This window comes from Berghia stephanieae, chromosome 12 (assembly GCF_034508935.2).
Source record: "Berghia stephanieae isolate SIO BIC M18660-M18661 chromosome 12, UCSD_Bste_1.3, whole genome shotgun sequence".
Taxonomy (NCBI): Eukaryota; Metazoa; Mollusca; class Gastropoda; order Nudibranchia; family Aeolidiidae; genus Berghia; species Berghia stephanieae.
This window is the reverse complement of record NC_088371.1, coordinates 39,135,204-39,148,218: the sequence shown is the minus strand read 5'-3', so window position 1 is coordinate 39,148,218 and position 13,015 is coordinate 39,135,204. Positions and strand designations below refer to the sequence as shown.

Here is a 13,015-nt window from a genome sequence, read left to right as displayed (position 1 = left end):
TCTCTTAACGGCCAGGTACTCATTTTGCACCTGAGTACGGTGAGAGAATGTGAGTAAGGAGCGTTTTACAAGGACTAAACTAGGCTCGAACCCAGGACCTTCCCATCCAAAAGCGAGTGTCCTCCCAGTAGACCACATAGCCATACTGGTAGAGCCGATGCCAATAGAATCACAACGTCTCTCTCATTTCCCTATACTGTCCCCCTTTAGCGTTAATTTGTGTATAAATACATAGTTTACCTTTTCTTCCAATTGCAGTGCCAGACACCACAGCATCCGACAGTGCTCTGTGAGTAGGAATTACCTTGAATTATTTTACATGGAAAATTCGAACGGAGAATCTTTTCCTTTCTAATTATTATTATTGTTATTATTATTATTATTATTATTATTATTATTATTATTATTATTATTATTATATTATTATTATTATTATTATTATATTATTATTATTATTATTATTATTATTATTATTATCATTATTATCATTATTTTTATTTTTATTATTATTATTATTAAGATTATTATTATTATTATTATTAATATTATTATTATTATTATTATTATTATTATTATTATTATTATTATTATTATTATTATTATTATTATTATTATTATTATTATCACTATCATTATTATTATTTTTATTATTATTATTAATATTATTATTATTATTATATTATATTATTATTATTATTATTATTATTATTATTATTATTATTATTATTATTATTATTATTATTATTATTATTATTATTATTATTATTATTATTATTATTATTGTTATTTTCATTATTATTATTATTATCATTATTATCATTATCATTAACCTACGTAATTATTATCAGTAACAGCATAAAAATCATTGTTGTTGTTGTTAGCATTTATATGTAATTTATTTTTTTGTTTACTTTCCAGATGTTCTACAGCGAACTGTGAAACAGAATGGGAATGTAAGAGGCTATTTTGTCTATATGATTCTCTAACTCATGCCTTTACCATTGCAATAATTAAAGTTCCCACTGCCATCCCAGGGGCAGTATTAGGAACGAGTTCAAAATGGCCACGACACTAGTTCAAGAATCTGGGTGGGGATCCTGACCTCCCATAGTGGGAAGGGAGGTACATGTTGTGTCTTCTATCCCCCCATACCCGTTTTCCAATTGTGTCCATTGTCTTGGAATGAGATTAATTAGTTTTGTCCTGATCCTTGCCGGAGCTCCTTGGCTGGGAGGGAAACATTCGAATGTATAGTTAGAGTTTTGGGAGATGATATTTTTTTCATCTCTCTGTTATGCATTGTATTATGTTTAGTTTACATATTATATTATATGATTGGTAAACATTTGAGTGTATTCCTCTTAGTTGGGACCTTTGCTTGTGTCTGGATGAGACTTATAGGTGATCTCAAACTAAGTACTTTGACGGTGTGCTCTTAGAATCTGCATCTGTTTCCTATTTGAACCAATTCCCCTATATCTTACCTTTCCTTGGGTGCTTTAATTGTAATTCTAGAACTTTTTACCATCCCATTTTCTTCCTTTTTACTGGCGCTGATATGACCTAAAAGTGTTGCAAGCGCCGTGAAACCCTTAAAAACAAAACAAACAAAATATTAGTTCAAGAATCGTATGTTTGTAACTAAATAACACCCAACTACTAACTCGCCTATATTAATTCTTATAAGAATGTTGTTATTCGTATGTGTGGGGGGGGGGGGGGGGAGGATTACAATCATTGTTTGTCTAAATTAATGATTTGACAAGGGGGGGGGGGGGGGGATTTTGTTGATTTTTGAGGCTAGAATCAAAGTATTTTTATGTTATCAGTTGTTATATGTTGTTATCAGTTGTGGTTTTCAGTTGTTATTGGCTGTTATCAGTTATCATTTGTTGTCATCTCGACAAAGATAAATACCGATCTGAACTAACACCTGTATTGTTATTATATAATGCTGCAAAAAGTGTACGTATTGAATCTTCAAAATGCATTATTACTCGTATAGGGAATGAGATTAGCCGAAGAGTTGCGTCCCTTGATTGGACGTCACCGGCGGAAAAGTTATTAGAGAGAGAACGTCATGTTGGTTGTGCGCATGCGTCTCTCGTCCTCGCTTCCGGTGAAAGCGGCTTGAGACACTTCACCGAAAGCGAGGACGAGAGAGACGCATGCGCAAAACCAAATTGACGTTCTCTCTGTAAGGTGACGACCGATCAAGGGACGCTACTCTTCCGCTAATCTCATTCCCTATTTGACTCCTCTTTGCAAACTTTATATAATTGTCTATCATTAATTCTATCTTGCTTCAGTTGTAGCCCTGGTTCTGACGCTGGTGTTCCTATTGGTTATTGGTTTTATCGTCTATGAAATCATCCAAAGAAAACAGAACTTCAATGCCAGGTTGGTCCATTTGATCATTGGCATCGTCTTGAACCGACGTGTCACTTGTCAGGTCTGACAACTGGGCTTGATTGGCCCTTGACGGAATGGACAATGTTTTATCATCATCATCGTCTTTCTTTCTATCTTTCCATCTCTTCTCTCTCTCTCTCTCTCTCTCTCTCTCTCCCTCTCTCTCTCTCTCTCTCTCTCTCTCTCTCTCTCTCTCTCTCTCTTCTCTCTCTCTCTTTCTTTCTCCCTCCCACTCTCTCTCTCTCTCTCTCTGCCCCTCTTACTCTCTCTCTCTCTCTCTCTCTCTCTCTCTCTCTCTCTCTCTCTCTCTCTCTATATATATATATATATATATATATATATATATATATATATATAATATATATATCGACAAAATCGGGTCACCCAGTGCCAGCGTCCCGTATTGCAGAACTTGCTGGAATTTGGCGTGCCTAGCCGTAGCTATCGTAAACTTATAGCCCGACACTGACCAAAAAAAAAAAAGACGTCAAATGCCAGTCTTTGGCCAAAAAAGAAAACAAATCGTGAGTTCTATTCAATTGTTTAACCAATGAAATAACTCGTTCCATGAGCTCTACTAACGACAACTCACCAGACGCTGCACAAACCTAAAAAATGACGTCAAACTGCCAGTCCTAGTGGTTTATAGATAGTATGCAGATGACGTCATTCAGGCCTTTGTTATTGTTTTTGCCATCCGCGTTTGTGAGTTGTTCTCACTAAACTGTACTAACCAGACTATAAAAGTTCATGGTTACACAGAGTTTGTGTGTTGGTCCGTTATACTTCCGGATGGCAATGTTGTGAACTCCTTGGCCAAGCGCATTCTATCTATAGTGTCAGGATATAGATAGTTAGAAGATGACGTCACTCAGGTCTTTGTTATTGTTTTTTTTTTTTTTTTGCCATCCGCGTTTGTGAGTTGTTCTCACTGAACTGTATTAACCCGACTATAAACGTTCATGGATACACACAGTTTTGTGTGTTGGTCCGTTATACTTCCGGATGGCAATGTTATGAGTTCCTTTGTCAAGCGCATACTATCTATATGTTAACGATGGCTACGGCTTAACACCCCCACCCCCCCCCCCCCCCCCCCCCTCCTCCTTACCAACTCCAGGAAAATCGTCACAATCGTTACGATACAGTTCACATCTTTTCTTACACAGAATTTTTATGTGCATCACAAAACATGAAGAAAAATATTTGTATAGATAGAATGCGCTTGGCCAAGGAGTTCACAACATTGCCATCCGGAAGTATAACGGACCAACACACAAACTCTGTGTAACCATGAACTTTTATAGTCTGGTTAATACAGTTTAGTGAGAACAACTCACAAACGCGGATGGCAAAAACAATAACAAAGAACTGAGTGACGTCATCTGCATACTATCTATAGTTTAAAAGAACTTAAATATTATTTTGTAGAACAAAATTATGTTTAGCATGCTCTTAGCTTTGAGTTTTAATAAATCAATTTTGACATTTTGCTAAATACATTGAAAATGTTTGGTCAGGAAAGACTTGAATTAGGCGTACTAGAATCCGGAGAGTACTGTATCATTTGTTTTATCCTTTTTATTCAACAGAAAATTGTACGAAAGATTCGGAACCACCAGGATAAGAAAACTGAAGTTGACGACTGAGGGCCTGAAACGTTTACAGGAAAGGAAGAAATACAGAAAGAAGTTCAAGAAGAGGATGAAGAAGGAGATGAAGAGGAACAAACGGAAGAATCGAAGGAGGTTTTTTGGCGGGAAGAAGGTTCAAAGTTCAGGGACGGATGGTTCAGATACAGAAAGATCTACCAGACCACCGAGTCCCAGTGGCTTTGGTATGTGAAAGTTGTACTCTAATGTGGATATATATATATATGTGTGTGTGTGTGTGTGTGAATATATATATATATATATATATATATGTGTGTGTGTGTGTGTATATATATATATATGTGTGTGTGTGTGTATATATATATATATATATATATATGTGTGTGTGTGTGTGTGTGTATATATATATATGTGTGTGTGTGTGTGTGTATATATATATATGTGTGTGTGTGTGTGTGTGTGTATATATATATATGTGTGTGTGTGTGTGTGTATATATATATATATATATATATATATATATATATATATATATATATATATATATATATATATATATATATATATATATATATATATATATATATATAAATAATAGGTATAGATTATAAAAACCAAAACCATGAAATAATAGTGCTCAACTTTTTGATAAAAGGAGCTATTTATAAACATTTCAAGTATAATTATGATTGTTTAACTTCTACAACATTGTATCCACCGATTTAAATGACCCTCATTTTAAAAAAAAAAAATTTAACCTCAGTCATGGGAGACACCCAATGTTTGTCGTTACTTTGCCAATTTAGATTTTATCTCCGTCTTTAAATACGACAATAAACAGGTGTAGGTAATATTGACATAAAAAAAAAAACAAAAACCGTAAATTAAAAAGTAAAAAACAAAACAAAAACAAACAAACAAAAAACATTAAATGATAACAACAAAATAAGAATAAAAGTTTTAAAAAAATTAAATTAAAAAAAAATTAAATAAATAAATAAGTAAATAAATAGATATAAATGTAAATGAATAGATATAAATAAATAAACATATGTTTAAAATGAAACAGAAAATGACTTGATTGGGAGGGGGGTGTGTTGTTTGTTCGCTTGTTTTTTTGTTTTTTTTTGTTTTTTTTTTTTTTTTAATATATTATTATTTTATAGGTACTTATCTATTTATTTTTTTTTTTTAAATCCAGGCACAGAAGAGATACCCCCAACCTCATCTGAATTCATTCACACCCCCACCATTCCTATCGTCGTCGTTGATGATGATGACGATGACGAATACAACGATGACGACGCTGATGACGTTGATGATGATCGTTTCCCAGGACTGGCTGGATTCCGGAGTGCCGTCACAGACCGGTCATATCCGGTCTCCGAGCCAGATCGTTCTGTTACTATTTTTATCGACGATTGAATTACAGATTCATGATTTAATTTAAAATTTAGTATACCCGCTTTCCAACCAACCAGACTATCACTACAGGAAGTTCAACAAGCGGATGTGGCCACGTTCTTTCCCTTTATTCATTATGGCTGTCATAAACATGCGCAAAGCAACTTTGCTAATATAGAACAGGATTGCCAATTTGGCAGATTTTCTTCCAAATGTCCTATTTTTTGTCAGAATTTGAAGTCGTCTGGCAGACAAAAAAAAACGGTTTGGCAGTTTGGCAGATATTTGGCAGATTTTATTTTCCGAGGCCTATGGATGAATGTATAGGTCTACTCCACATTTTCAATGGCAATTTTTATTTATTAGTGATTTTTTTAAACTTGGGAAATGAAAAAAAAAATATGACATCGGCCTTGCGAATTTTTGTTTTTGAAAACTGATGAGTTTTCAAAGGGGATACCATAAATAGTACGGTTTGGCAGATTTTTATGGTATTTGGCAGATTTTTAAAATCCAGTTGGCAGAATGCCTGAAATTAATCTGGCAACCCTGATATACAAGCAAATTGTGGCCACATATCTGCCCGGTGTTAATTTTAGTTGTTTCTAATTAGGGGAGGGGGGGTCCAAATAGCTCAAAATTTGGTAGAGCACTCACCTCACACCCAAATGAATCAATATCAATCCGAAATTGTTTCTCTCTAAAGACGAGGGTCCTGGATGGGGCTCCTGACCTCCCATTGTGCGGTTATGTGGTCTTGTGGAATGACACTCGCAATAGGATCGGAAGGTCCTGGGTTCGAGCCTCGCGCTCGGCGCATAGTTGAATCCTACTCACTTTCTCTCACTGTACTCAGGTGTAAAATGAGTACCTGGCCATTAACAGCGTTGTCTTTGTCCGAAAAATTGAAATATCGCCTAACATGCGGCATGTCCCGTCCTACATGTTAAATGTTGCTGTTGACCAGGGACCCCTTGTAAAGCGCTTTGAGCACATTAAGTGGACATTGCGCTATATAAAGCTCAATTTATTAATTTATTATAGTGGGCAGGGTAGCACTTACTGTGTCTTCTATCCCCTTATAGCTGATTTCCAATTTGCTTTCTGTCTTTGTCTTGGAATGGGATTACTTGGTTTTGTCCTGACCCTAGCTATAGTGCTTGGCTGGGAGGGAAACAGTCAAATGCATAGTTATTATTTTAGGAGATGATATTTTTTTCTTTGTTAATCATCTCTCTGTTATGTATTATTTGTTATTTTGAATGTATAATGTAAGCATTTGAGTGTATTCCTCTTAGTGGGGACTTGTGATGGTGTCTGGGTGAGACTTTTAAATGATCTCAAACTAAGTACATTGATAATAATAAATTGAGCATTTATATAGCGCAATATCCACTTAACGTGCTCAATGCGCTTTACAAGGGGTCCCTGGTCAACAGGCGATATTACAATTTTTCGGACAAAGACAACGCTGTTAACGGCCAGGTACTCATTTTACACCTGAGTACGGTGAGAGAATGTGAGTAAAGAGTCTTTTCCAAGGACTCAACTATGCGCCGAGCGAGGCTCGAACCCAGGACCTTCCGATCCGAAAGCGAGTGTCATACCACTAGACCACATAGCCGCACATATATAGTGTGCTCTTGAAATCTACCTATTATGTCCCATAATTGAACCAATTCCCCTTTGTCTTACTTTATCCTCAAGTCCTTTTAATTGTAATTCTAGAATCTATTTACTATCCAATTTTCTTCCTTTTTACTGGCGCTGATATGACCTATATGTGTTGCAAGCGCCGTAAAACCCTTAAAAACAAAGTGTACAATATTTTAAATATTTCAAGTCAGTAGATCTGCTACCTAAATCATCAGTGTTAGTGTTAGACCAATTGGTCTATTTTCCACAGCCAATCTCAATATTGATTCCTTTTCATGTGAAGCGAGTGCTCTACCAATTGAGCTATCTAGACCATGCAGCCAAAAATCGTCGGTAAAAGTGAAAGCATTAACATTGAGAATATGTTTATATATGTGACCCAATGTCTCAAAACGGTATTAAATCGGGATGACTAAGATACTGAAAACTGAATTTGTAGCTAGAAATATCAGTATCAGACTTGTTTTGAGTTTACATGCTTTATAGAGGAGAATGAATATCATATTTTAGAGTACTAAATATCAATAATTCATAATTTTGACCAGTTCAGCTTCAATTTGACTTTTTAGCATCTGGTTCAACCCGACATAGTACCGTTTTGAACCGTTGGGTCACAAATATGTCACCAGCTTTTACGAGTGTGATCATATCCTTACGTCTGGGTGGGGATCCTGACCTCCCATAATGGCCAGGGAGGTACATGCTGTGTCTTCTATCCCCTCCATACCCGTTATCCAATTGTTTCCTGTCGTTGTCTTGGAATGAGATTACTTAGTTTTGTCCTGGCCCTGGCCGGAGTTCCTTGGCTGGGAGGGAAACAGTCGAATGTATAGTTATAGTTTTGGGAGATGATATTTTTTTTCCTTGTAAATTATCTCTCTGTTATGCACTGTATTATGTGTTTTTTTTTACATATTATATTATATGATTTGTAAACATTTGAGTGTATTCTTCTTAGTGGGGACCTGTGCTTGTGTCTGGATGAAGATGAGACTTTTAGTGATCTCAAACTAAGTACTTTGACGGTGTGTTCTTGGAATCTACATCTGTTCCCTATTTGAACCAATTCCCCTTTGTCTCACCTTTTCTTTTGTAATTCTAGAACTTTTTACTATCCCATTTTCTTCCTTTTTACTGGCGCTGATATGACCTTAAAGTGTTGCAAGCGCCGTAAAACCCTTAAAAACAAAACAAATATATCCTTACCGTCAAATGGGATCTGGGGTGACTTTGGTTCAAGAGGTGATTTTGCCTCTATAGATTTGGACAAGTTAGAAAATAAATTTTAGTGTCATTGTCATGACCGTTATTTTATTTGATATTAAAATAACTGAAACAAACCTGAGACTACTCAAATCATTACAAATCGGTTGAGACAAAGTCACCCCTTGGGACAAAGTAACACATTTTTTTAAAATTGAGCTTTTATAAAGCGCAATATCCACTAAACGTGCTCAAAGCGCTTTACAAGGGGTCCCCTGTCCAACAGCAACACTTAACATGTAGGACGAGACATGACGCCTGTTAGGCGATATTACACTTTTTTTCGGACAGAGACAACGCTGGTTACGGCCAGGTACTCATTTTACACCCGAGTTTACGGTGAGAGAATGTGAGTAAAGAGCATTTTCCAAAAACTCAACTATGCGCCCGCCGAGCGAGGCTCGAACCCAAGACCTTCCGATCCGAAAGTGGGTGCCATACAACAAGACCACATAGCCGCACCGCTAGATTGCATCTCAATATTTCTTGTGATATTTGGATGCTTTTTTGTTTGTTTGTTGCTTTAGGTCTCTTCCAACACACTTGAGGTTATATGAGAGACCGCTGAAACAAAAAAACAAGCAATCTAACAAAAATAGTACAAATGTAAATCAAAATCATAACCTAAAGATATCATAAGCTAAATTATAAATAACCAAGAACAAACAGGCAGAAGATTTACAGAAAAAAAAATATCCCCTGTCAAAAATACAATCACAAACCAAAGAAGCAGGATAGGCTAGTAAAGAGAAGAAGAAACGACATCACTATCGGATCGTACACCCATGCGAACATCATAGGTATATGATTCAAGGGTGATGCTCCCATCCAACCACCCGCTTATTTGGATGCATATCATGTTAAAAAATCAAAACAGTTAATGCATTTATTATTAAGACATATAATAAATGTGTTACAACACATAAAACAACAACGAGTCAGCTAGTTTCAGAATTTTAATGCTTGATAATAATCAACGTTCCATCCAAAAAAAAAAAAACAATGGCCGATTGCCGGTCTACCCTTACACCCACTACTCTACAGTCATGCGCAAGGCACCAAATAAGGGAGGTAACAATTAGATTGGTTTGAGTATTTTCAACAAGACATAAACAATTCGATACGCCTGACCTGAATTGATTGCCATTATCTTCAGACATGTCATTTCCTTGTAAGGGGCAGCGTGGCTCAGTTGTACGGTCTTTGCTTTGTACCCGAAAGGTACAAAGTTAAATCAATCACCCGACGGTGCACTGTGTGGCCTTGAGCAAGTCGCCTCGCCCTAGCTCATTTTGCAACCGATGCCTGGGTTATTCCAGTCTTCCCTTGGAATAGATCCTAAAAGACAAATTTCCCCTTGGGGGATGAATAAAGGGATTTTTAAAAAATTATATTTAAAAAGAGAACTGTTACAACAAATAGATTTGGGATTCAATAGAGATCAGGTGGCAACGCTGTTACTGCTCTTTTCATTGGAAGAAAATAAAAATAAAATTCCCTTTATTCATCCCAAAGGAGAAATTTATCTCTAGGGTCTATTCCAAGGGAAGACTGGAATAACCCAGGCATCAGCCGCAAATTGAGCTGGGGCGAGGTGACTTGCTCAAGGCCACACGGCGCAGGGGTGGGTGATTGAACTCGGTACCTTTCGGGTACGAAGCAAAGACCGTACCGCTGAGCCACGCTTCCCATAATATTAATAATATGTAGTATATTATGATGTCGGGTTTGAACAAAATTGAATCTCGCCTGTAAAGGGTGAATTTTGTACATTGTTTACTTATCATCTCTGCAATATAAAAGAAAAATTTACTTTTTGTGATATTTCACTCATTAAAAATTATTTTTTGATGCAATTTCACGATGTGAGTGTTATATTGACAAAACAAGGATAGACAGAGATAAAGGGAGAGGGAGAGGGAGTGTGTTTGTGTGTGTGAGACAAAGAGGGAGAGGGGAGAGAGAAAAAGAGAGAGAGAGAGAGAGAGAGAGAGAGAGAGAGAGAGAGAGAGAGATTGTTTGTTTGTTTTGTTTGTTTGTTGCTTTAGGTCTCTTCCAACACAATTGAGGTTATATGAGAGACCGCTGAAACAAACAAACAAGCAATCTAACAAAAATAACCTAAAGATATCATAAGCTAAATTATAAATAACCAAGAACAAACAGGCAGAGGATTTACAGGAAAAAAATATCCCCTGTCAAAAATACAATCACAAACCAAAGAAGCAGGATAGGCTAGTAAAGAGAAGAAGAAACGACATCACTATCGGATCGTACACCCATGCGAACATCATTAGAAGACAGGGAGACAAAGGAGAGAGAGAGAGAAGAGAAGGAGAGAGAGAGAGAGAGAGAGAGAGAGAGAGAGAGGAAGAGAGAGAGAGAGAGAGAGAGAGAGAGAGTAGAGCAGAAGAGAGAGAGAGAGAGAGAGAGAGAGAGAGAGAGAGAGAGAGAGAGAGAGAGAGAGAGAGAGAGAGAGAGAGAGAGAGAGAGAGAGAGAGAGAGAGAGAGAGAGAGAGAGAGAGAGAGAGAGAGAGAGAGGAGAGAGAGAGAGAGAGAAGAGAAGAGAGAGAGAGAGAGAGAGAGAGAGAGAGAGAGAGAGAGAGAGAGAGAGAGAGAGAGAGAGAGAGAGAGAGAGAAGAGAGAGGAGAGAGAGAGAGAGAGAGAGAGAGAGAGAGAAGAGAGAGAGAGAGAGAGAGAGAGAGAGAGAGAGAGAGAAGAGAGAGAGAGAGAGAGAGAGAAGAGAGAGAGAGAGAGAGAGAGAGAGAGAGAGAGAGAGAGAGAGAAGAGAGAGAGAGAGAGAGAGAGAGAGAGAGAGAGAGAGAGAGAGAGAGAGAGAGAGAGAGAGAGAGAGAGAGAGAGAGAGAGAGAGAGAGAGAGAGAGAGAGAGAGAGAGAAAGGATAATTACAGGGCAATCCGTATAGAGTCCTTAAATTCTCAATTTGTTTTCTTAAACTACTGATTTTGAAGTGAAAATGTTCTTTGTCTGGCTACAGCAATATTAAAAATGCCCTTCTACCCACGATTCTTTTTCATCTTAATTCTTTCAAGTCTGGGTGGAATCTTTGACCTCCCATGGTGGGCAGGAGGTCACTTACTGTGTCTTCTCTCCCCTTATATCTGTTGTTTTCTGAGTTGCTTCCCGTCTTTGTCTTTGTTGAATTCACCTTAACCATGCCACTAGCACAATATCTCATTCATCTGTAGTGTTTCATTCATCCTGTTTTCCTGATAAAGGGCAGACCCGAAACATCCACAGTATCTGTCTTCGTCTAATAATGTTTTAAGGGTTTTACGGCGCTTGCAACACATTTAGGTTATATCAGCGCCAGTAAAAAGGAAGAATATGGGATAGTAAAAAGTTCTAGAATTACAATTAAAGCACCCAAGAGAAAGTAAGACAAAGGGGAACTGGGAACAAATAGGGACAGATGTAGATTCCAAGAGCATACCACCAATGTACTTAGTTTGAGATCACCTAGAAGTCTCATCCGGACACAAGCACAAAATCCAACAAAGAGGAATACACTCAAATGCTTACATTATACATTAAAAATAACAAATATAATAATACATAACAGAGAGATGATTTACAAGGAAAAAAATATCATCTCCCAAAACAACAACTATGCATTTGACTGTTTCCTTCCCAGCCCGGACTCCGACGAGGGGCCAGGAAAAAACCAAGTACTGTAATCTCATTCCAAGACAAAGACAGAAAGCTTGTTGGATAAGATATGAGGGGATAGAAGACACGGTTTGTACCTCCCTGCCCGCTATGGGAGGTCAGGATCCCCACCCAGTTCGTCTAATAAATTGAAGCTTACACTTATAATCAATAATTATTGTTATTTTTTCTACCCACTATGCTGTCATCTGCATTTTTTGCGGCCGCAAATATCAGGGCGATCCGCAAATTTTGGCCAAATTTCCCAAAATTGGCAAATCGTGGCAAATTTAGGGAAAATTGGCAAATCGGGGCAAATTTTGGGAAAAAAAAAGAAGCGAAAACAAAATAAACAAGAAAAAAAAAGTGCGAAACTTGAGAAATGTTGCAGCTTTTGCCTGGGACCAAACCAAGGGAAGCTACTCTCTATGGATAATGATCCTTTAAAATGTTTGTAACAACAAATCAATAAATGTAGCCTCCTTAAATGTAATAAATTGTCTTATATATATTTTTTTCTGTATCGCGTGTGTTAATTTTACTGAAACACTTAGTTCTCCTCTGGCAAATTTTGGTCTTATTGGCAAATTCTTGGCAAATTTTGGGGGTTTTTTTGGCAACTTTTGGCAAATTTTAGGTCCCAATTTGGCAAAAAATGCAGATGACAGACTATGGGAAGTCAAGGAACCCCACCCAGAAATTAATAAGAAATGAAGAAAAGTTTGGAAAGCTATGACCTGAAATATCACCATGTTTATTGCATTGAAATAAAATGAAAAAAACATTATAATGTTATTTATGCTTTTTACCTTTAGGCGTTAGGTTAATTAGTATCACATTATTTAAAACAGTCAAGTAAAAACAAAACGGTTATGGCAAACAACTCTAATATCATTAAAATGTTAAACAAAAAAAAAAAAGGAAAGAGAAAACTGACACCTCCCCCCCCCCCCCCCCCCCCCCCCCCCCCCCCCCCCCCCCCCCCACCTCCCACCCCAC

At 37.0% G+C, this 13,015-nt stretch overlaps 1 protein-coding gene across 5 annotated transcripts in view; it reads left to right on the top strand.

Annotated features, from left to right (window-relative positions):
• LOC144957897 (uncharacterized) overlaps nucleotides 1–5,764 on the top strand; it is a 90,443-nt gene extending 84,679 nt beyond the window's left edge. For all 5 annotated transcript variants that reach the window (XM_078889427.1, XM_078889426.1, XM_078889429.1 and 2 more), the window contains 5 exons: nucleotides 259–289; nucleotides 919–953; nucleotides 2,310–2,400; nucleotides 4,005–4,249; nucleotides 5,227–5,764. In XM_078889427.1, the coding sequence (XP_078745553.1) occupies nucleotides 259–289; nucleotides 919–953; nucleotides 2,310–2,400; nucleotides 4,005–4,249; nucleotides 5,227–5,450 (626 nt within the window). In that variant the 3' untranslated portion in view covers nucleotides 5,451–5,764. The remainder of the gene's footprint in view (nucleotides 1–258; nucleotides 290–918; nucleotides 954–2,309; nucleotides 2,401–4,004; nucleotides 4,250–5,226) is intronic.
• Nucleotides 5,765–13,015: the final 7,251 nt, after the last annotated feature.